General features: G+C 32.8%; 2 protein-coding genes, 2 long non-coding RNA genes and 1 pseudogene across 4 annotated transcripts; 2 read left to right on the top strand and 3 right to left on the bottom strand.

Annotated features, from left to right (window-relative positions):
* Nucleotides 1-2,078: 2,078 nt before the first annotated feature.
* LOC120259945 lies at nt 2,079-3,741 on the bottom strand (annotated as a pseudogene).
* A 1,179-nt stretch (nt 3,742-4,920) lies between these two features.
* Nucleotides 4,921-5,287, bottom strand: LOC120259877. Its single transcript, XR_005536362.1, has 2 exons — nt 5,197-5,287; nt 4,921-5,115 (listed from the first exon to the last, which is right to left on the bottom strand). It is a non-coding gene; the product is annotated as an uncharacterized LOC120259877 (long non-coding RNA).
* Nucleotides 5,288-5,328: 41 nt separating this feature from the next.
* Nucleotides 5,329-8,989, bottom strand: LOC120259944 (ATP-dependent Clp protease proteolytic subunit-related protein 1, chloroplastic-like; the record flags this gene model as incomplete). The annotated part of the gene is made up of 8 exons (XM_039267400.1): nt 8,677-8,989; nt 7,114-7,229; nt 6,605-6,805; nt 6,364-6,468; nt 6,200-6,262; nt 5,799-5,910; nt 5,668-5,729; nt 5,329-5,553 (listed from the first exon to the last, which is right to left on the bottom strand). Coding segments are annotated over exons 1-8 (1,143 nt in total), but the record flags the coding sequence as incomplete, so codon positions are not given.
* A 3,119-nt stretch (nt 8,990-12,108) lies between these two features.
* LOC120260404 (single-stranded DNA-binding protein WHY1, chloroplastic-like) lies at nt 12,109-15,587 on the top strand. The gene is made up of 6 exons (XM_039267878.1): nt 12,109-12,472; nt 12,564-12,656; nt 13,621-13,715; nt 14,114-14,187; nt 14,810-14,898; nt 15,098-15,587. The coding sequence occupies exons 1-6, from the start codon at nt 12,206-12,208 to the stop codon at nt 15,215-15,217; spliced, it is 738 nt and encodes a 245-aa protein (XP_039123812.1). The 5' UTR covers nt 12,109-12,205; the 3' UTR covers nt 15,218-15,587.
* Nucleotides 15,588-16,313: 726 nt separating this feature from the next.
* On the top strand, nt 16,314-18,942 carry LOC120260560. The gene is made up of 3 exons (XR_005536428.1): nt 16,314-16,552; nt 17,326-17,653; nt 17,752-18,942. It is a non-coding gene; the product is annotated as an uncharacterized LOC120260560 (long non-coding RNA).
* Nucleotides 18,943-24,944: the final 6,002 nt, after the last annotated feature.

Below are 24,944 nucleotides of genomic sequence, written 5' to 3'. Positions count from 1 at the left end.
ATGATTTACTTAAGATTATAAGTTTTTAATGTTATTGAAATTTTACGAAATTGAAATTTGTTAGTCCATAAGGTTAACTATAAATTATGATAATTGTGTTGTTTTTTTCTTTTTGCAATAATAATATTGATTTAATATTATTTATGATATATTATCAAAAAAATTAAATTTTTTTGATAATTTATATAATTTATTAAAAAAATATTCACTAAAAATATGTCACAAATTACAAATACATCATAAAAAACATGATTGATTGTGACATTATAAAAAAATATTACAAATTATATAATATTCAATTAATTGTGACATTACAAAAATTAATTTATGGTATATTTTTAACAATTATGCATGTCACAAAGTATTAATTTTGTCGTGACATCTATATTTTTGTCATCTTAATTAAATGATCAATGTATTTAATGAGCGAAAAATATTTTTTTCATTAGTGACGCATTTTCATTATCCCGAAAAAGACTTTTTGTCACTAAATATTACATTTTTAACAATATATAGTGACGTTTCTATTTAAAAAGGGTAACAAATATTTTTTTGTTATTTATTATTTGAAAAATTAATGGAATGTCACAGATGATAAAACTTACCCTCATATTTAGTGATAATTCATAACATTTTATGCCAGTTTTAGCACAATATTTAGTGATAAAAAAATGCATGTCATTAATAATTATAAAATAAGTAAAATATGATAATTTTTGTCACATAAAAGGTATTATTGTGTGACGAACATGTAAATCGTCACATTAACCCTTTAGCGACGGAGCAAAGGCGACAAAATGTGGTGACGGCAACAAAGCGTCACAAAATATTTTTAGTGACAAAAATATATTATTTTATGACATTATTGCATATGTCAATAATTGACAAATTTGTTGTAGTGTTTTCTCTCTTCCCTTGGAGGGAGTAGTTGGGAGCATTTCTAACTAAATGGGCACATTTTCAAAAGTAGAGGGACTAGTCGGGAGCATTTCTGAGTAGAGGGACCAAAGAGAAGAGAGAAAAGTACATGGATCAATTATGGTATTATACCCATTTAATAATATTTTAATAAAATATTAATTTTTTAATCCGTTTCTAGTCCTTTCAATTAGAAACGGACTTTTTATAATATTTAATAATATTTAAATAAAATATTAATTTTTTTAATCCATTTCTAGTCCATTTCCATTAGGAACAAATTGGAAATAGATATTTTCGAATATTTAATAATACTTAAATAAAATATAAATTTTTAAATCTGTTTCTAGTTTCTTTCCATAAAAACGGAGTAGAAACATGTATTTTTAAGTATTTAATAATATTTAAATAAAATATAAATTTTTAAATCCGTTTTTAGTCCCTCTTCATTAGCAATATATTAGAAACGGATATTTTTAATATTTAATAATATTTAAATAAAATATAAATTTTGAAATATGTTTCTAGTCCCTTTCAATTGGAAACGGATTACAAACAGAGATTTTCTAATATTAAAAACGGATTAGAAACGAATATTTTTTTTGAGCGCGTATCTACAAGCGCAACCCATTTGTGAAGTTTAAATGTGTACCTTTTGAGCTAAATTGTTTGGTCGGTGCTTTAGCAAACCATCATTGTCAAACTTTTGGAATTACGTATTCTATTCCACAAGAGATTTCATCTCCCCTGTGATTACGAGCTGCTACACATGATTGTGGCCTACCTACTTAATTGTTTTGCTTAACTTTTGTTTTACTTAATTAATTAGCTTTGTTGGTTTTTTTTTTATATATATAAAAAACCAATAACTTCATTGAATTCTTCCAAAACAAAGAAGAAAATCAATCAATGAATATCTCTTCAACCTTGTGTACAGAAACATTGGCCTATTAAATAGTTTGTCAAAAGACCAATATCAAATGGCCAAAACATAAATGTTTACACAGAGCAAAATGAGTAACAAAAAAGAAAAAAAAAATTTCAAGTGCAAATGTGACTAAAACACTCAAATCAAAAATGAAACTATAATGACAACCAATATTGCTACTCAAAATACTCCCCATCCTTTTTCAATCCGCCCCGCTAGTAGACCTCTTTGATCAACATGGTTTGTTAGGCTTGCACGGTAGAGTTCCGGAGTATCTAACAAGCCTCTTAACAAAGCTCCCTGGCTTGGCCTTTATCATATCTTTCTTACTAAAATGTCTTGTGTTCGCCGGCCCTGATTGCCGGAAAAATGCTCCGTTCCTCAACTCATCGCCCTCTGACTTCCACACCCATGATTTCCACACCGACTCCGGCGCATAATCTCTTTTCGTCACCTAAATTCAATTCTCAACCTTACTTTCATATGTCAACATTTATTTAATTAACTGATGTGAGACTATTAGTTACTCGATCATACCTCTTTTCGCATTAGGATTGGGAGGAGCAATATACCGATTCCCTTGACTAATGATAGTTGGATGTTGGCTACCACCAACAGCATACATCAACCAATGTGTGTAGTCATTATTAACAACATGTACAAATCCCCATCGAACCCTAATTTTAACACAAAATTGAATATATCAGCATCAAATAGTCTCTGATTAATTGTATCTTAGTTAAGAGATAATTATTTGTTAACCTTGGCATTCTTTGAACCAGGCCTTTTCCAAAGTGATTAAAAGCCACAGTGATTTGCATGATTGCATCATCTGCATATGCATCACTAGCTCCAAACAGCATCACCTACAACATCATTTAAACCAAATATTAGTACGTGACTCAAATTGTGTGCATGCATGCATGCATGCACGTAGAAAAAGAAGGAAGAGACTTATACGTCATTGTGTCTAGTGAAATGGCTGTTGGAAATGGTGATGGCCGTTGAACCCCTGAATAGCATCAATGAGTCCATCCATGCAATTATACATTGAAACATGATCAATCCAAACATTGGAAGCTCCATAAATGGAAATCCCATCACCATCACTCCTGGTTCTCAAACCATAATGAGTGGTTGAATCCCTAATCATGCCTCCATTGCCTGCCTTGATATCATGAATATGAAGATTGTGAATAATCACATTCTGAACAAACTGGATGGTGAATCCAGCACCCCCGGCGATGTGCACTTGCACTCCACGGCCGTCGATCGTCTTATGACCATTAATTATGAGCTCTTCAGTCAGCCTAATTACCATGTCTCTTTTAAACACAATCCAAAGAGGCTTTTCTTGGATCACTGCATGCCGGAGAGTGCCTTTCTTGGGGTTCACAAGGTCATCATCGGAGGCGTCAGTGACGACATAGTAGGCACCCCGGAGTCCACCAGTGGTTTTATGTCCGAAACCTTTTGCACACAAGGCTAGAGTTTTCCGATGACGGTGCCAATTTTTCCGGCACCTCCAGCACCGATCAATTGGGTTTGTTGCTCGGCATGGTCCGCCTTTTCGGTACTTCCTCTTGAGAATCCTCCGAGTGCTATTACCTTCCATGTCACTGCACAAAGGAGAAATATTGTAAATTGACAATAATAAATAATTCCATTAACTCAGAAAATCCGAGATCGAACTTTTGAACATCAGCATTGAAACTGTTGGTGATGGACTCAGGGTCGGGGACGAAGGCGGCTTGAGCGTTGGCCTTAGCTATCTCGGCACGTTTTTGCCATGTCTCATCGAAGTCGGCAATGTTAGCTTCCGATAAGGCGGCGCAAGTGAGGAAGAGGAAGAATAAGTAAGAGAAGAAGCTACAAGCAGTATGAATGTCCTCCATTTAAACAACAAAACTTCTTCTTCTTCTTGTATGTTTTCTTGTTGGTGGTATATAACTTGTTTTATTTGATCACTTTTTTGTATGTCTTTAATACTTGTTATTAGTGACCCCAAAATAAGTATTTGAATTGGTTTGGGAGGGAAGGTCTGGGGTGGAGAGATGAATGGAGGTGAGGAATAATGTAAGTAGAGCCTCAGCCAGACCAAACCCTAAGCAAGTGGAGAAGAAAGATCAGTGAGTTGGGATCATGGTAAGGATTTATGGGAGAATGGAGAGGGAGGAGTAGTTAAAGATGGGGGAATCATGAGTAAGTGAAGGAGAAGGTGTAAATAAAGAGGAGGGAGGGGAGGAGTTAAGAGGATGAAGGTAGTGTTCCTACACCTTCCGATGGAGAGAAGTCCGGATTATAATAAGAGATGGTCCTTTGTTTTCTCTTTGGAGAGGAGAGTTTTTAGGGTTAGATTTTGAGGAATGTCTCTTGACCGTTGTTGTTTGTATTGTTAATGCGTGTTTGTTTTTTTACGTGCTGGACTTTTTGGGTTTAAATTGAAAAGGTCATCATAAGTCCTTGGATTTTCTTAAATTTTTCTGAAAATCCATAGATCATTTAATATAAAAAAAAAATCTATTTAAGACATGTAAAAATATTACCACTAAAAAAATGCAGATTTATGTCCGAACAGTTCAAGTCCAGGCTCAAGTGCATTGAGGTATTAACTCCACGTCACTACTCATTTTATCAAATAATAATAATAATAATAATAATATGCAGATAATTGTGGTATTTCATTAAAAAATTTGACTAAGGTAATATGCAGGAAAGCCCTCAAAGACAAACAGAAGTTATGTGAATAAATATATGTACTTTGTTGTGTGTTGAACTTGAAGGGATTAAGGAGAAATGAAAAAGAAGTGCCTTTGTTTTATGCAAAAGGACTACAGCACTCAAAAGGATACGCAAACGTAGAATTCAAAATTTTATTGAAAAAAAAAAACTCAACCCATTCCTTATTTGTTGAATTTTGAAACACAAAGGAAAAGATATATAATAAAGGCGAAATAGGAAATAATTTGTATTCCTATCACGCAATCGCCCAAACACAGTATTAAAATGCAGAAATGTCTTTTTCAGGAATAGTTGCTGCATTCATGCACCTAGACATTGTTCAGACCCAGCAGTTTAGGAAATTCAAAATCTTGCATTGTATTTAACATGGCTGTTCTTTCAACATCTAGATCCAGTGTAATAACATTATGAAAGTATTTAGAAAAAGCTCATAAGTACCAGAATGATATTCATTCTTCTACTTTAGCTTGATTGATAAACATGTTAACACAGTGCCAATGGCTGAATTCTATTTGGGCATTTCACTCCTGAAACATAATTGAAACAAATCAATATTTACGGGCTTTTTTTGCTGAATATAATGCAGAAAGCTGAAGCTGAAACTGTACCTGTGCCTATCTAAATCCAGATGGAGCTGCTTGGGTGCCGCCTCCAGCTTGCCTTCGCATGTTTTTCGATTGAGCCAGCATCCCATCATAATCCTGGCAAAAAAATTGAAAAATGGCAGTTAATATGATGCCCTTAAGGGCATTTTTGGAAGACAGGTCAATAAGGTTTTTACTCGCTTTCTCATATGCAACGTCTCGTGAGTCAATGATCTTATCCGCTATTCCATATGCAATTGCTTCTTGTGATTGAAAATATTTCGGACGCTGGATGTCTTTCGCAATTTCTTCCTTGGACTTTCCAATTCCTTTGGCTAACAACTCAATGTAGTAGTCGGTGTTTGCATCAAGCTCCTTAGCCTGGATTAAGTGATATATCACAGACCTTCCATTAGCAAGCCGGTCCGTAAATTTTAACCAATGTGTACATGGGTTTAGATGGAGGCAAGGAGGGAAGGGAAGATAGGAATTTACCTTGATCCACATATCAATAACAGATCCACTTGATCTATTTACTTTTGGTAGATATAGCTTAGCTGCATACCAGAAAATTATCCAATTAGCACTCAACATAGAAAAGTTCAGGGATGACTAGGGAAGCATACTTGATGCATTTGGCTGAAGAGCGCGGTACCCCTTCGCACCGAGGGATAAGAGCATTGCTGCTTGACCATATGCCATGCCACAGTTCACCGTGTAAATTTTGGATTTGCAGTACTGTCAACAAATTAAAAAACAATAATAAAAGGTTATTATGCCCTGCCAGATGCCATTACTCAAATCAATGTGTAGAAAACACATTCCCCTACAGCCCTGCAATAATATCTAAAACTTGATGGTATAGAATATGCGAAAACAGTAAAATTCTTCATGATCTGATGATAATGTAATAAGTTTCAAGATGGTAAGATGACAAACAGTTCACACGTAATATCTGCAATCTACATCATCACTGTAATTCCTGAACTTTCAAAAAATACTTATTGTGCTAAATTGGTATACTTACAGCTAAAGTATCAGCAATGGCATATGCCTCAGTTTCAGATCCAACAGTCTCCATCTTTTCATTCTGGAGAATTGCACGAGAGTATCAGTATGTATGAAATTAAAATATTGGTACTCCAGATTGCTTTCGGAAAGATAATTTTCACAGGAAATGTTTAAATGTACCTGTGTTCCAGATGAGTTTATGTAAAGATATATAGGTTTTGATGGGTTGTCATAGTCTAACCACATAAGCTGAGCAACAAGTAGCTCAGTCACAGCTGGAACTATCTGAAAACAAAGAAACAAAGAAGCAAAGCTATTTTAAAAAACTATGCATGAAAAGGTAGTTTAAATTATAAGTTGTAGAATTCAACTTGGTACAGATTGCAAAATGTGATTTTAGATATTTTAAGCAATGTCTTACAGGCATGCCTAAGTAGCATATCCGAGCATCTAAGAGCAAAGATGGCAAGTCTGGAGGTGCAGTTCTGGGCCTGCCATATCCCCGAGCTCCTCCACGGTACATGCTTACGCTCATACTGTACTTTGATGAAGCATTAGTTGTACCTGATAGGCTATACATCCCCCCATTATCGACATAATTCCTAGTGGATGATATGCTCTCCTGTGATCAAATTAAAACACTCTGAGATTTCAACATATATATATATATATATATATATTTTGGTCAAAGGAGATTTCAACTACTTATAGTTTCCAACAAAACACCAGGTTCTCAGAAGCATCTCTCATTTTCAATTTTATGAAGGTTAACACATAGTATTTGTGGTACTAGCTAGTGTAGTTGCAATTATAATCAGTTGCATCACCACAAGTTCAATGTAGGTTCAACAAGAAATGATACGTGAAATCTCATGAAAAAACCATTGCTGAAATGAAACATAGTTAAAGAAAAGAGAAAATAGGTTTGACCTCAGTGACTTGGTCAGCTTGACGACGGAAAGGGTTATCCTCTGTCATAAACATATCCATTTGTGAAGCAGAAAGACCATAGAGGCAGCTGGGAGCATTTTTATAATTGTCCATCACTGCAGCAATTGGGAAATTATAAACCACAGAATTTTAGAAAAATTTTTTATCAATTCCACTCAGGAATAAGGCATGATAAACAGGAACTCAATTATGCAAAGCATGAGTACCATTTCAGATACAATTCACACTCTATGTTGAAACTAACATGCATAAAAAAATGGAATAAAGGAATAAAAGAAATTGTAGTTTCAGGCAAGCCACTTTATTCTTGGTAGTCAAATTTCATCATATAGGTGGGACTGAATTAAAATGGTATTCCCTCCAACAATTCGACTTTTAACTGGATGTCTCCAATTACAAGTTTTTATGAATTTGATTAATATGAACAGACAGCCAACTAGGAAGTGGAATATCACAAACATTCCTATTACTGTCCAATGGAATTGAAGGCAGGCCAAAGAAACAAAAGTCTCAAAATTCCTCAATGATAACAACAGGTAAACATTTCTATTTAGACGAAACGTCACAAATATTCCTATTACTGTACAAGGGAATTGAAAACATGCCAAAAGAAACAAAAAGTCTCAAAAATTCCTCATGATACAACAGGTAAACATTTCTATTTAGACAACATATGCAAGTAAACATCCAAAAAATTAAAACTTTTCATCTCTGAGTGACAGATAAGAAAAATTGCTCTATATCGACCATACTAATCACTAACTCTCCTAAAACTTGAATTTTAGAAGAAATTTGATTCCGTCAATCCTTAGTGTTGGGTGTGACTTGAATTGTCAGGGCAACCTGACTCATGTAATTTGAGCTCAATTTTGGGGTTAGGGTTTGAGCATATAAATGCCACCTATCTTTCTCTGTTTACATGAAAGAGACTTGAGAAATGTCTTGTGTTCATACTTTCATAGTAATGCTTCCACCACAATGAAGTTCTTCTCTTCCTCCATGGTTTTTCCATGATTTTGAGGATTTTCACGGAGATCACTATTTATGTTTGTCTCTTTCTGTGCATATTCATTGTGTTCCAATTGATTAGATTGCATACCTCAAGCTGTTTCTCAATAATTAGCACGTAAATAGAAGCTGTGCATTGCCACAAACAAAGACACAGAAGGATCACAGATGGAAAACCACAAGTGAATTTCATCTCAACAACAAAATTCAATGCACTCCTCACAATTGTCAAAAATGATCCTTTAACAACAATTCCGACATATTTCTACCAAGAATTGAAAGCAACCCCAAAATAATCCAAGAGAAGCAAGCAAACAGAATTCAATATGAAACCAACACTCAATCGCGTCGCTTCTAACATCATCAACCAATTCAGTGACCCATATGATTAAATCAACATAACCCCCTAAATACACTAGATCAAAGTATCAAAAGCCTCAAACACAACGCAAACACATTACCAAACCCCATAAAAATTGAATTTTTTTAGGCCAATCCATGCAATTCCGAGAATGAGCAAAAGGGAAAACTCACATCCGTCCTTGAGATTCTCTTCACGAAACTTTCTTGGGATGTGTTCAAAATCATTAGTAGAAGCCGAGGCCGAGATGCATCGCCGGATCGACTTCTTTCTAAGCTGAGAGGCGAAACGTACCGAAGAAGCAGCGAAGAGGGGCTTTGATCCATGGATGAAAGATCGGAGAGGGAACCCGGCGCCATGAAAGAGCTCGGAATTCGCTCTCGAGCTCGGAGAGCGAAGGGCATGGAGCGAGGTCGAAGCAGCTGTCGCCATGCGAGGGTGAAGAAGAGGCGGTGTGCGAGAGAAGCCCAAGCTGAGCCAGGTGGCGGCGATATTATCCTCAGTATCGGATCCGATCTCGTATCGGATTCGGATTCAGAACCCGTTAATGTTATCCAATTTTCGTATCGAACCCTAAAAAGGTCAAAATTTCTGATTAGAACCTCGGTGGTTTCGGAGAGTACTCACTGCCCCTTTTCAGTTTATGATGAATAGATAATTTATTTATATATGTCCCAATTAAAATTAATATTTATATATTGTGCCAGCATCATATTTATATAGATACTCTGCATGAACATTCAAATGGCTTTTTTGAAAGAGAAATGCTATATGAGCCGATTTACTTGGCCGAAATCACGGGCCGAATGACATGGTTACCTATGTCATCAATTTTCTCTCTCCTCGGATTAAAAAAACTCCCAAGCTGAGCCCCTTCTTTGACATAATGCCTCCTCTTTCTTCTTGAGCTTCTCATCTCCTTCCAAAGCTGCTCCTCATCTCCATACTGTGCTTGATCTCTCGACGAATGTGAGTGTGGAGAGGATCGATACTCTCCTCCATCCTCTCCCGAGGGCTTTGAAGACTGTCGCCAAACTCATCGGCCAAGCCCGAAAAAGTCAGTATGTTTTCTCCATCTCTTGATTTTTTTCTTCTGTTTTTGTTCTTGGTTGTAGTTTTTTTGTCATCTTGAGCTTGAAGGATGGTACTTAGGTTTTGTAGCTTGGACATAACGCCTCCTTCTTGTTCTTCTTCAAGCTTCTCATCTCCGTCTGAGCCACTCCTCATCTCCATACCGCTCCTCATCTACATACCGTCCGGAAGCTATATGTTTTTCTCTCCCTCTCTTGATTTTTTTCTTCGCTTTTTGTTCCCCCTTTGATGTGCTTTGTCATTTCATTTTATTTGTGCAGAAGATATGATACGTATTAAGAGTTGTTAGAATTTTTCGGTTTATTGGCAAACTAAATTTTTTTCACTGATATTTGATTTAATATATTTACTATTTGCATTTAGTTTGTTATAAATTGATGTTTGTTATGGGAAAATTTCAAATAAATAAATTTTATTTGAGAAATGTTGTTATGAATGTCTATCCTTGTTGTGGCAGTTTTTGTCATTTGATCAATCAATAAACAGAGTGTTGTAATCCCTGCTCAACATCAATTCATCACAAACTGTAAACTAGAAGATAGTAAAACGATAGAGATTGAAGACAAATGAGGTTTATTTTTAGTTGATCATCTCTATAACATTGCAAGAACTTCAAAATCTCAAAATTATAAGCCTCCAAAGCAGCCTCATTTTCTTCAGTAATTAAACTATGCGAGTGAAACATGAGTACTAAAAATGAAACACAGAGAAGTCCACTTTTAGTTGATCATTTCTACAAAATTGTAGGCAACCCTATGCTTATTTGAGAGACATGGCAGGGCCTCAAATTATCGAGAATTCGTGGCTTCATTACTTTGTCAAAGCATCCATCGTTATAGCAAGCACTCAGCTTTTTGTTGACATCAAGGTGAGTCCCCAATTGAAACAAGTTCACCATAAGCGCAGGGCTCCCGTGTTCCTCCAAAATGACATTGGCACGGACCCCTTCGAGACTACAAGATAAATACATCAAATAAAATGGTTGACTATTACTATATCAATGACTTGTTTAAGGCATCAATAAAATTCTCCATACACATAAAAGAGTAAAACGAGATGAGATGCCCTGCAACTAGATTTACAGGAAATACAAGAAGGATGAAAGAAAAAAAAAATTCATTTAGTTTGCCAATAAACCCAAAAAAATTCTAACAAATCACTATTCAAATCACACATTCCAAAAATTCAAACATTTAGACTCGCATAACAACACAAACACACATTCATCATATTCAAATCACTATTTTTTTTTAATGAAACTTCATTCGATCCATGAAGACCCCAAAAGTTATAAAAACAACAAAATTAATATTTCCAACATTTAGTTTTACCAATAAACCCAAAAAAATTCTAACAAATCTTAATTCTAGCCCTTGAATCAATTGCACAAAAATCCAACAAATGAAACGCATTTCATATCTTCTGCACAAATAATTTCATGAATTAAAATGAAATGGCAAAGCACATCAAAGGGGGAAGAAACCTTCCTAGAAAATTGCTTTATTTCCTCCATTCTTTCTCAAACAAAAAAATATCTTCAATAATCGAAGCTACAAACCGAAGTACCATCCTTCAAGCTCAAGATGACAAAAACTATAACCAAGAACAAAAACAGAAGAAAAAAATCAAGAGAGGGAGAAAAACATACAACTTCCGGCTTACCGATGAGTTTGGCGACGGTGTTCGAAGCCTTAGAGAAGATGGATGACGTATCGATCCCTCCACGATCACTTTTGTCGAGAGATTCAAGCATGAAATGCGGAGATGAGGAGCGAGTTTAGAGGAGATGAGGAGCTCTGGCCCGGTATGGAGATGAGAGGCTTGGAGATGAGATGAGCGGCGACTTCGAGTATGGAGAGGAGAGGCTTGGAGAGGAGCCGAGGAGCGGCTTCCAGACGGAGATGAGAAGCTTCAAAGAAGAAGAAGGAGAAGGCGCTATCTCCAAGAAGGGCCCAACTTGAGAAATTTTTTTTCAAACCGAGGAGAAAAAGGAGGCATTATGTCCAAGTTGGGAATTTTTTTAATCCGAGGAGAGAGATTCGGCCTGTGATTTCGGCCAAGTAAATCAGCTCATATAGCATTTCTCCCATATAAAATAATGAAAAGTTTACCATGATGAGTAAGACGAGAAGATTTGTAAAAATCATATTCAGCTAAAAAACTCTCTTACCATGTAATCATGAAAGAGAAAAATATAACTTCTCCGACAAAAGATCCACTAAGCCTATTTAAATAATACTATAACCAATATACAAGATGAATAGTATTATTATAATATTATGAGACGGAAATTTAATTATGTGTTTATTCATCCACTGCCCATGTGACTGACCACAATGCTCTAAACATTGATTGTCAAGTGCTTATTATTTCTTGATTTGAAAACGACCGCTAAATTTTTTTTAAAAAAAAAAAATCACTGGATTAAAAAATTATATCCTAACAAATTAGAAAGCATGCGATGTTTCTAAATAATTTGTATATTTTTCAGGGGTGACAAAGAAAAAGCTTTTAACAGGTTAACGGACTTAGAAAATCCACATCCGAATCCGCTTTAAGCTCCACGCTATCACTAACTACGCCAGTGTTCCGAGCTTTCGCCGCTTTCCAATGGCGCTCCCCATCTCCCACTCTCTCCCATCTCTCACCCATGGCTTCGTTCCCAAAACCCTAGTCCTAAAGAGGACCCCTTCCTTCATAGTCTCTCGCCGTTCCGACTACTATGAGCCGCAGAAGGTCACTTCTCGCCCCCCGCCGCCTGAGGACTCCCTGTCCGCCGCCTCTCAGCCATCTAGGGTTTATGTTGGGTATTCAATTTATAAAGGCAAGGCTGCTCTCACCATCGAGCCCCGTCCTCCCGAGTTTTCTCCTTTGGATGTAGTTTCACTCCTCTTTATCTCTTTTTTCCCCTTGCTTTTGCTGCTGGTTTCTTCTGATTTTGATATTTGGTTTTGGATTTTATTGGTAGTCTGGAGCATTTAAGGTGTCGAAGGAAGGGTTTGCTTTGATGCAGTTCGCGCCTGCGGTGGGGACTCGGCAGTATGATTGGAGCCGGAAGCAGGTTGCTTGTGCTTTCGATTGAACCTGATATTTGCTGTGTTATTGATGCGTTTTGTTTTGAAAAATTTGCAATTTTTTTTATGGACTCCTGGCTGTAGTTGGTTTTATGCATTCAAATATTATCTGTTTATCATACATTTTCTGCAACTGTGCTTGTTCTTTTCGTTAAACCTGATGTTTCCTGGGCCGTTGATTCATTTCTTTTGAAAATTTGCTATCTTGGACATGGAGCTGTGAATAATTCTTGTTTCTGTCTACAACCTATAGTTGGTTTTATGTTTCCAAAAATTCAAATATCATATATTTATCATACGTTCTGTGCTGCTGTGCTCATTGTTTCCATTAAACGTAATGACTTATTTTCTATCAATAATACTTGTTCTTATCTAAGACCTATAATTGGCCCTATGCTTTGAAATACTATCCGTTTATCATGGGTTATGTGCTACTATGGTTATTCTTTCCATTAAGCCTGGTGTTCCATTTGCTGTTGATGTGTTTTCTTTAGAAAAGTTGCAATTTTGGTCATGAAACTTTGAATAACAATTGTTTTTATCAATAACCTATAGTCCGTTTTATGCTTTCATATTTTGTCTATTTATCATGCGGTGAGTGCTACCATTCTCATTCTTTCCGTTTAGCACAAAGTCACCTATGTTGTTTGTGTGTTTTCTTTTGGGAAGTTGCAATTTTGTTTATGGTGCTGTGAATAATGCTTGGTTTTATATTCAACCAGCAGCTGCTATGTTTTATCTGCATTGTGTGTGCTATTATTTGTGCTTTGGTTGTGAATCTTGTGGTATTAGTTGATATTTTGTCTTTTTCTTTTCTTTTATTTAGCATCTTTATTGTTATTGTGGTAATCTTTTGCCTAAAATCATTGCCTGATTTTTTGTTACTAACTTTACTTTTCTTTTTCTTGATGTTTTGAGATCTTAAATTTTTTTCATTTAATTTTGAAATAGGTCTTCTCTTTATCTGTCACTGAAATTGGCACTTTAATGAGTCTTGGTGCCAAAGATTCGTGTGAGTTTTTCCATGATCCATTCAAGGGAAGAAGGTATTGTATTGCATTGTTATTTCCAATTATAAATACAAAATTAATCACATATCAAATAGTTCAATTGCCACAGTTACTCACCTGTGTTGTGCACAACGATATGTTACCTTACAATTCAATAGTTGGAGTTTGTTGTTCCAACTTAATATTGTTCTTTTCCTTCAATTTTTCAATTTTTTTGGCATTTCATTGATAGATGAAGATCTGGGGCATGCTCAAGAAGAGAATAAAGTTTTGTGCTATATATTTATGTTTGTCTTTGGTATTTTTCACATAGATTGTCGGAATATCTTCACAAACCCATGATCTTTCTGATTTTGTTTCTGGAAGGACATTTTCTGAAATTTAAACTTTAGAATGAAGAGTGAAATACGAAACAAGTGTGTTCTATTTTGCAGTGATGAAGGCAAGGTCAGGAAGCTTTTGAAGGCAGAACCTCTTCCAGATGGCACTGGCCACTTCTTTAATCTCAGTAAGTCTCAATAATCTATACTTTTGAGATTATACATGAACTAAATAGATAATTTTTGCTGAATTTTGCATCCAAAAATGCGTCCTTTAAATCATTGCATCTGCCATCTCACACATGGGTCTTGAAGTAGACAATGTTGCAATACAGCCTGTGGTGAGAATTTGGTGCATTAAATGATGGATTAATATGTACAGTTGGACATATATTTTCCAATCTTGGATCATTGATATGTTTGCTTAAGGTGATTATTATGGTTTTGTTGGGGTCTTATAGCTCAACCTTGTCACTATAAACACATTTTGAAATAATTGATTGAATCTTCTCTCAGCCTCAATTGAAGTCAACATTTGTTCGGGTAGGTTATGCTAATTCTTACGAAGTTTTACAGAGTCTAAAATAATTTTGCTCATGCAACCTTTGGGGACCTTTTTTCCTAATGCATGTAATACTCATCATCTAGTTTCACTATGGATGTTAACGGTTGCTTTATTATGATTTTATTTTGTTAAAAATTAATCACATGTTGTGTAATAATTTCGAAATGAAAGAAAAGAGGTGTTTTTAAAAACACTTCTTTTTTTATTCAAATATTCGGTGATGTGCTTATTTCTTTTTCTTGTAGGTGTCCAGAATAGGCTCTTGAATGTGGATGAGAGCATATACATTCCTATCAGTAAAGCAGAATTCACAATTCTGAACTCATCCTTCAATGTATTACCTCTTCTCCTCACTGCACACTCTTAGTATCAGAATTCTAATAAAATTAACTTTCAGTATTTATGTGATGTATCAAATGTTGTATAACCCAATTTCTTAGTCCAGTGCGTTGTGTGTGCATTTCAAATCATTTCCGTTTATATTATCTTGATTTTTGAGTTTAACTGTCAATATTTTTTCTTCATTGATGCAGTTTATTATACCATACCTTCTCGGCTGGCACGCATTTGCGAATACTATCAAACCAGAGGACTCCATTCAGACAAACAATGCAATCTCCAGATCTGGGGTTGAGTTGGAATGGGGAAGATGACTCTGTTGATCAAATGGAACAAAGAACCACAACATGTGAGAGTCCATCGAGCTTCTTGATTTGCAAGATAAGCAGGCTTCGATATTCAGAACATCTGTATCCAAACGCTTGCTCACTGCCTGCGTTGCCTCTGCATCACACTCAGACATTTTGGAGTTTTGAGTAAACCTTGAAATGCAGTGGTTAGTTGGAAAAAAAAAAAAAATTGTACTTGCTAAGGGTTCACATTTAGTTTTAGTTGGCATCATTGTTCTTTTCTTTTCTGCACTGGAGTTACTTCAGAGTTCAGACAAGCTTGATTTTACTTATGTGGTTTCTATTGCTTAAATTAGTGGATGCTTCATAATCTCACAGAATTATTTATCAGAAATTGGGTTATGTGAGATTTGGTATTACAATCTCAGTTTTTATTTTTATTTTTTAAACAAATATGGGTAAATCACGTGATAAGAATAAATGTGGATACATGTGAGAAGTTAAGTTTTACAGCATTTGTATAGGAGATTCAGTGTCAAGTGTCAATTTTGGTCTATTGGCTTAATCTCAGTATTTTATATATAGGCTTAATATCAGTATTTTATATAAATATGTATAGGTAATTTTTTTTAGTAGGTCATTAAATTTTTGGACTTTAATCATTCAACATTAATTTGATTTTCATTTGGATAGTAAATTAAGAGATTTTTGTCCCCAAATAAATGATATTGTTTTTTTTTTTTTAATACGGACACTTTTAATATATTTAATAATATGTTATGGAGAAATTGATATGAATTTTTTTAAACAACCAGTATTATCAATTAGAGGTTGAAATCTTTCGATTAATTACGATTGAAATCAAATTAAAAGTTTTAATGATTAAATTGATACTAAATTGAAACTATGTGATTGAAGTGAAAATGAATCAAAGTTTAAAATATATTTAAAAAATTTACGCTAAGGATAAAATAATTATTTTCATGATTCAAAAAGTAATTCTCCAATTTTATTAATGAATTATAACTCTTTGAAAAACAATCATCTTTGCCCAATCATATTTTGAAAGAGTATATTATTCCATTTTTTTTTTATCTGAGTCTATTTATTTAGAAAAGTTAAAAGTCTTGGTGGCCACATAGACTTTTCTAGGGTTTCGATTTGGTATTCTGAGATTCGAAGCTGCCGCAATGGAGTATCGAGATGTATGGCGGCTACTTGGAGGCCATCGGCCGGCGTCTCCGCTTTGCCATTCTCGCCGCCGGTGACTAAAACAACCTCTGCCGCTGCAAAACCCTAGACGAGATCGCCATGCAACTCTCTGCTTCGCTGCCGATTACGGCCTCTACCTTCCAAATGGTATCTTTCTTCAAGTCCTTTGTCTCGATTCTCTCATAAAAATTGAATTTTTTGGGCTTACAAGTAGAATTTATGAGATATCTCTCCTATGTTTTTGTTGTGATTTTAGGGTTTTATTTTAAGATTTATCCACTAGGTATTTCATTTAAACTGTTATAATTTTAATTGAAGCAGTTCTGTGTTTTCATTGAATAACAGTGGGAAAAAGAAAATCATGTTTAAACCCCAAGTGTTATGTTAAGAGGGGATCTTAGATTTTTACTGCATGAGCTTAGGATTTGTTAGTACCTATCACTCACTGTATCTTCTAATGAATTGTTTCCTTCTGTTTTTAGTTTTTAATCCATCAAAATGGCGGTATGCCAATGTTATGATCCAGCACTAACATCCATTATTATACTTAAGAAAATGCAAAAAGGTTCCTTTATTACTTATAGTAACCCCTAATGTCATTTTTCTCATGTACGTTATACATGTATATATGAACATGTTGATTTAGGCAATAATATTGTGAAATGCTTGTGAAGCCTTCTCCTTTTCATACTACTGTGGATAAACACTCTCTCAAACTTCTTGATGATTATAAGCATTTGTTATGCCAAGCCAGTTAGCCAGTGTTGACCTTCCTTTGAGTACACAACATAGGTTTTTTTGTAGTTTGTACTCTTTTGTTCCTGCATTCTTCTTGAATGTGTTATGCTTGCTGATAATTCCTTTTGTCGTTATTGTATATTTTTATTTTTGTTTATTGATTTACTATATGCATGCATCAGGAACTTTGTGGAGCAACTGCAGAAATGGTGTGCGACCTCCTTGCATTTGAAGCTGAATCAGTGATAGGGGAGCTGTCAATATTACCATAATCAACCATAAACAGATGATGCATATAAATAAAAATCAGATATTATTTTGACATGATGCTATGCGTTGTTTATTTCCGTTGTTGCACTTCTTCTTTTGCTTCAGCCACGTTTTGGTCTGGTAATGATTTATTTCGATAAGGTGACATTTGTTTCTGCAATTACATGGCTTTCTTTCACAGTTTGGAACTGAGCTAACTCAAGATGATTGCTGGAAACTTTGTTCTAACTTTGGTTCACTGTAAGAATTGTCATTGAACTTTCAATTTATGAGCTAGTCCTTTATACAATAGATTGGGTTTTGAAACTTCTTATTGATGATGTACTGGCACTCTGTAGGTATAGGGTCATGAAGGACTTACTATTCGTGAGGGCATTGATCAGGTATATTTCTGATTTGATGTGAATCTAGAAGTTCCGTGTTTATTCACTGTGTATTATGTTAACTGATAACAGATAATTTGTGAAATTGCATAACATGTTATTTCATCAAGGAATTTGTCAAAACAGTTTCCATTGCAGAATACATGATTTTTATCCTGGATCTCCAACCTTCTTTTTTTATAAATCAAACACTTATTGTTGTTATTATAATTTTTAATGTCTTTTTCTTTTGGCCAAGTTAATTTGGACAAACTTTCTTTGAAAGCTAAAAAAGGTCACAAGGTTTAGAGTTGGCCAGAAATGATGTAGAGTGATGTATTGCTGCGCTTATTTGATTTTACTTTATCTTAAGTTTGTGCCATCTCTTTGAAATGTTGCACTAATCTTTGTTGTTTGAATTGTAGTAGAGCCTTCTTCCAAGTTAGGCAATTGTATGCAATGGCTATTTTATGAGTTTCGTGTTGCTATTAAAATCTCAAAGTCTTTATTTTTTGGCTTAAACTGTTAAATAAGTTAAGCATGCCCATGGCCGAGCGCTCCTCCCTTGAGAAATGGGGAAGCGTGGTATTCCACGAGATAAGGTTTTTGTTGTGGCACACAATGGTGTGATGGGCTAACATTAATTCCTCGGCTTCCTATGGCCGCTTTGCTGCTGAGCTGCAGTTAGAGTGAGGATTGGCCAAACATCATTTCCTTAATATCCTTCTTTATTTTACACTGTGATCATCTGTGAAGTGCTTGAAATTGTTATTTATATAAAGATTCTTCATCATAGATGACTGCAGGTCCATTCTACAAGAGAAAAATACCCCTACTTGCCAGTTGATTTGGGAGGTTAATTGTATTGTATGATTGTTATACATATATATGATTGATTCTTTTGAAATTGAAGAAGCAGGAAATAAGGAACCTAATGTGGTGTATCTTGTAAATTTTCTGCCAAAAATTAGAAATCCCTGAGTTCACTTTAGTGTCATCTTCATTGTTTAATGCGTAAACTCTATGGACATTGTCCTGATACTGTTGCAGCCAAAATGATCTGCAGATAAAAAGCTTTAAGGTTTTCCTATGAAATGTAAAGCTAGGTTTGAATGAGTTGTATATTGTTTTTCTGGTTGAGCTTTGTTGCTGCATGTTATGTGGATTTATATACTATTTTCTTTTGATTTTAGCACAACAGGGTTATTGTTAGAAATATTTTGTTTATGTTTAGATTTATAAAGGATTTTATGATTACATTTTAAGATTTAATTATTTTGTTTGATTAGTATGTTTGGCTAACAAATCTTGTCTGAGTTTTGATTAATAATAATTCTTGATGTAGTTATTTATTTTATTTTATTTTTTGTAATTTAAAGTTCAACAACAGTTATTTTGCATTTAATTCCTTCAAATTTTTTGGGATTTGCATATAATAATGATCTTACATTGCAATTGGGCACAATTGATTAGGAACAAATGTGTGGGATTAATTTTAATATTGAATATATTTATTTAAATAATTAAATTTTGTGAGAAAATAAAAATTAGTGGAACAACTTCCTACATATTGAATATTATCGAAATATTTATCAATCATTATTAATTTTTTTTTCCAAAGTTATTGTTTAAGGTCACTTTGAAGTCAAGCAAATTCTTGATTCATCTCTAAAGATGGCAAACAATTTATTTTTATCCAATAAAACAGACCAAGTCCTGAAGTAGTGTTTTTTTCAGAGGTTATTTTAACCTTTTTTTTAAAAAAAAAAATTTGGGTGATCTCTATATTTCGCATTTCAAGCTAATATTAATTCATAATCAATCATGGATTAGAGATTCTAAATATATATATATATATATATAAACTCAAAAAAAATTAATGAGAAAAAAAAATAATAATAATAACAAGAACATCTGGGTCCGTGCTGTATATAAAATTCTTCATAATTGTTGATGTGAAGGTGGTGTGAGAAGTACTATGTCTATGTCCCGCATAACAGGACCCACAATCCCAACCACGAACTTGTCCATGATTAATGCATGTCTTAATCTTCCCAACCACCAACCTGTCCATGATTAATACATGTCTTAATCCTTGGATAAACTTGATGTAATATATATATATATATATATGTGATAACCCTGTCTAATATAAAAGTATGCAAGAAAATATATTGAAGTGCATAATAAAATATCTGTTAGAAAGCCAAAAGGCGAACTCATCTCCCCTAGTTCTATAATTAGGGAATATTATAGTTTCAGTCTATTAAAATCTGATATGTGTCTCCAATCACAATAAAAAAAGTACAATAACATCACATGGAACACGTGTCAGAATATAATAAGCTGGAATCAGTGTATTCTTTGGTTTTAGAATCAGGAGGAGATGGTCTTTTGGCCGAATAACATTTCAATCCCCGCTCTTCTCATTGGTGAATGCAAGCTAATCCCCGCTCTTGTGAAGGATGAGTGCATGTGGTTGTTGTGCGTGCTTGTCATTGGTGAAGGCAAGCTAAAGGAAGAACTTCCTCATGTTCATGATTACAAGTCCGGTTAAGTTCTATGTCTTTTGTCCAAAATAAATTTTTTTGAGACAATGCTTTTTCACCACCACAATTTTTAATGGGTTTTCGGTTGCCTCATTAATATAAAATGAAAATTATTCATAAGTTAAAATTATGAATATATTTATATCATTATTAAAAAAAAAATGTACACAATCCAAAAATTTGAACCTTTGCCTCCAATTTGAGAGGGGAAAAAATAATAAATTATCAAATAATTGTATTATAAAAAAATGTACATTTTTACCTTAAAAAGTACATAAAATCATATTATCACATATAGTTCTAGGTTAGAAGAACATTAGTTTTGGTTAACTAGTGGTAACTATAACAAATTTGGAATTAGTTTAAATTAGTGTTAAGTCTTGAGCTTGTGTAGGTTTTACATTATTGATCTAATATATTCTCTTTTATTATCTATATTTTTTTAATAATTATTAAAAATTTAACTTTTAAATTGTATTCAGTTTTATTAATTACCTTAACCTATATTATTATTATCATTATTATCTATATTAATAAACATTGATTTATAAGCACCATTCATCAAAATTAAACAATTTTGTTGAACAACCACTGAGAGGTAATTAATTAATTAATTAATTAGCAAACAGAATCATGATAACCACAAAATTCCAAATTGGGTTCTCAAAATCCACATCTATATTTATAACCTCTCTAATCTTTGCGTAAAATTAATTAATTAATGTAACAAGCCATTGTTTTGGGTTCAAACCAGTGGTATGTTCAAAGACAAATATTCCCCCTTGCATTGGGAACATAAAAATAATCTAAATTTTATAATTAAAAAAAAAACTCAACCAAAAAAGTTCCAGGTTGGTGTTCCAAATTTAAAATAAAGGCTATAATGCATAAGAAACTAATAAGTTTTTTAAAAATAAACTCCATTAAAAAGGGACCTGAATCTTTCCTATTTGAACATTTTTAATTAATTTTTGTTAAAACTTAATTACATTAAAAAATTTTTTTTTAAACATCCATAGCCTGTAAAATACATAAAGTTTCATATTAAAAATTAAACTATTAAAAAAATCATTTCAGGGGAAAAATGAATGTTATACTGTTGTAAAATTTAAATAAAATCCATAGTCTAATAGAGATAAATAGATTATAAAATTAAAATAAATAAATAAACAACTAGGTTATTAATTTTAATACACACACTGACACACATATATAATATTATAATTAGTTCAAGTCGGATATTAACCGAATTTTTTTAGTTCAATAGGGTTTATTTGGGTTCAAGTTGCATAACTGTACTTTTCCTTTTATTTAAAAGTTGATAAGACTCTTGTCTAACTTTATTTAGGGCTTGATTTTTATGCCTCCAATTTTCTACAAGCATCAATGAATTAATTAAGTGGAACTATGACTAGAAACTAAATTAGTCAAATGATAGTACAATGTCGCTTTAATCTTGATTAGGGACCTATCAATCTTAATCAAACCACAGGATTGTCAATCATGTCTCAACTAACTTGATTTATGATATATATATATATATATATATGCATGCATGCAAAACAAATTAAACAGTGCTTATGTAGAAGTCCCTAGGTAATTCATAGTAAAAAGAAGATTAATAATCATAAACTTAATTGTGTTATAAATATAATTATAAAGAAAATGGTTAGATTAATTTAGAAGATATATACTTGATGTACAGATAAATACAAAATTAATGAGAAATGAGTGGTTAGAATCTGGTTCTTAGTTTTATATATAGATTTTCAAATAATTCCATGAAACAAGCACCACTCACTTATGCATCTCTTATATATATACATATATTAAAGCATGTTCATTCACATTATCTATATATATATATATATATATATAATGGTAAGAGCATTGTGTGCGTCAGTACTTACAAACTGTTTGTTTATAACTCCAAAGGTTGTGGCTTGTGACAAACATGGACAAATAGTCATATACTTAAATTAAAAAAATAGCTGTCACACTGTCCACAAAAACATGTGACCATTTCTCATGCCCTCTCACTACCTAGCTACCATCCCTCTCTGTCTCTCCCTAATAATTTCTCTAGATGATATATATATATATATATAGTATGCATGAGAATCCATCATTCAAACCCTAATCACTTCCATGCATGCACTCCACGTAGATAATAACTATGTCAACCCATACAACTTCACCCTCATTCTCTTCATGCATAAGTCAACCCATTAAAGAGTACACTTTACATGCAATCATTCAAGACATGCAAGTTTATCCGGCCCTCATTAATTCTCTAGCTTCATGTATATTTACATATATGTATATATATGCATGCTTTTATAGCAATGGTTACATGTGCATATGATGCTTTTTTATTTGTACCATAATGCATGCAATTGTCTTATTTGCGTGTATTGTTTATGAAGTTTTATTGTTTTAATCTATGTTAATTAATGAATAAAAATAAATAGTTATTAAGAAAATAATCACCAATAATTTTGATTATTTCCTTTTCCATTAATATTTTCTTTCAAATATAAAGTCTCTCTTGAGGATCAAATATAAAGTCAAATTCTAGGATATATATATATTCATGGACTTTTCTATTATTTATGATATTTTATCAATTGGTTATATATATATATATATGCATGCAAACTTTATTTATTAATAATGTAATATTTAATTTTAAGTGATGATCATATCACTTTGCCTACTAGTGCCTTATACAATATTATTATTATTATTATTATTATTATTATTATTATTATTATTATTATTATTATTATTATTATTATTCTTATTATTATTATCTTATCTTGAATTCTTCTCACGGTAGAATTTTCATACATTTTCCCTTTTTTTCAATTTGTTTTGGATACTAAACAACTTTATTGACTTTTGAATTGGACTAGCTTTTTCGTTTTTAAAATAATCAAAGGAAATATTTTTCAATCTTCAAAAGTTCTTTGAAAATTGACGAGTTACCAAATTCTTCAACAATGCTTGTAAATTGCCATTTTTTTAAAAAAATATTTTGCCGCCAATAAATCACAATATTTTTCTAATACTGTCGTTTTATGTAAATTAATCAAGCTCAATTTCTTCAAAAAATTCTAAAATATTTTATTTTGTGAATTTTTTCTTCTTTTTTTACTTTTTGATACACTTCTCCTAAATCTTTTCCCAATTCAATTTCAAATTTCTTTAACATAGCCGATACAAAAGAAAAAGAGAATTCAAGAGAAATTGCCTTTGTATAAATAACTTTATTAGAAAAAATAAATGTATAGCATAAATTTTAACTTTTCCACGAGTATATATATACATAAATAATTTATATTTTTATAAAAGACTAATTAAGAAAAAAAAAACAGGTTTGAGTTTGTTTTGAGATAGAATTCTGTATTTTAATTGAATTTGACAAAAGTTCAATTTCATTAAAAAAATTTGGAAAATTAAAAACCAAAATAGGACTTATGACAAATTCGTTTTTGAATTCAAATGACAGTCCCCTAAAAACATACGTCTCCTAAAAATCAACTAAAATCATTAGGGAAAACAAATTTTTTTATTTTAATAAAATTTGTATGTTGATATTTATGATATATATATAAATAAATAAAAAAAAATATTATAGAAATGTATAAATAAAAATAATAAAGGCTGATTATCCACTTTTATAAATATACAAACAATGAAAATGAAAAAAAAATTCCATCTTTTTCACACTGAGACAAATCCACTCCATCAATTTATATAAATATTTATAATTTTTTATTTTTAAAGAAACGTGGAAAAATTATAGCTTGGAACTTTATTAAGAAAAAGGACCAAATACCAACCATTCTATTGCAACATAGTTTTTCATTAATATATTATAACAAGTTGCCAAAAAATTTCAAACATCTTCATAAAATTTTATTAAAAAACTAAAATTTAATTAAAAAAAAACAGAGAATGAAAGAGACAACCAATAATTTTTATCTACTGGCATTCGATCCCATTGTTAAGATAATGATGTTTATTTTAGTTTAGTTAGGATATCTTTGATTTAAATATTTAAGTTAGTTGTGTGTTGATTAAAACTCAAATTAGTAGAGATTATCTTTTTAGAGTTTTGCCTTTATAAAGGCTTCAATGATTATGAATAAAGTGTGTAGTTTTCTTCATCTCTTCTTTTAAGTTATCAGTGGTATCAAGAGCCAAGGTTTTCAACAAAAGAGAGAGTAGTAGTGAAGAAATTCACAATGTCTGCAGACAATTTTGTGCAACCATCTATTCCACGTTTTGATGGTCACTACGATCATTGGAGCATGTTGATGGAAAAATTTTTTAAAATCAAGGAGTATTGGAATATTGTTGAATTCGGAGTGGCAAAACCGGGATGATGGAGTAGTACCTGACGCACGTGAAGGAACTTGAGGGCATCAAAGTTGAAAGACTTGAAGGTGAAAGAATTATTTATTTCGAGGCCATTGATCGATCTATTTTGGAGCGATTCTTTTGCAAAAGAAACCTCCAAGGATATATGGGATTCGATGAAGAAAAATATCAAAGGCTCATCAAGGGTGAAGCGTGCGACAACTTCAAGCCTTGAGAAGGGATTTTGAAAAATCT

Source organism: Dioscorea cayenensis, chromosome 5, assembly GCF_009730915.1.
Source record: "Dioscorea cayenensis subsp. rotundata cultivar TDr96_F1 chromosome 5, TDr96_F1_v2_PseudoChromosome.rev07_lg8_w22 25.fasta, whole genome shotgun sequence".
In the NCBI taxonomy this organism is placed as follows: Eukaryota; Viridiplantae; Streptophyta; class Magnoliopsida; order Dioscoreales; family Dioscoreaceae; genus Dioscorea; species Dioscorea cayenensis.
Note: the sequence above shows the minus strand (reverse complement) of the source record. Positions and strands in the feature narration are given on the sequence as shown.

Coding starts and splice junctions, on each gene's coding strand:
- LOC120260404 (XM_039267878.1), top strand. CDS start 12,206: ATGGCGCTCCCCATCTCCCACTCTCTCCCATCTCTCACCCATGGCTTC. Junction 13,716..14,113: donor GATCCATTCAAGGGAAGAAG/GTATTGTATTGC, acceptor TCTATTTTGCAG/TGATGAAGGCAAGGTCAGGA. Junction 14,188..14,809: donor TGGCCACTTCTTTAATCTCA/GTAAGTCTCAAT, acceptor TTTTTCTTGTAG/GTGTCCAGAATAGGCTCTTG.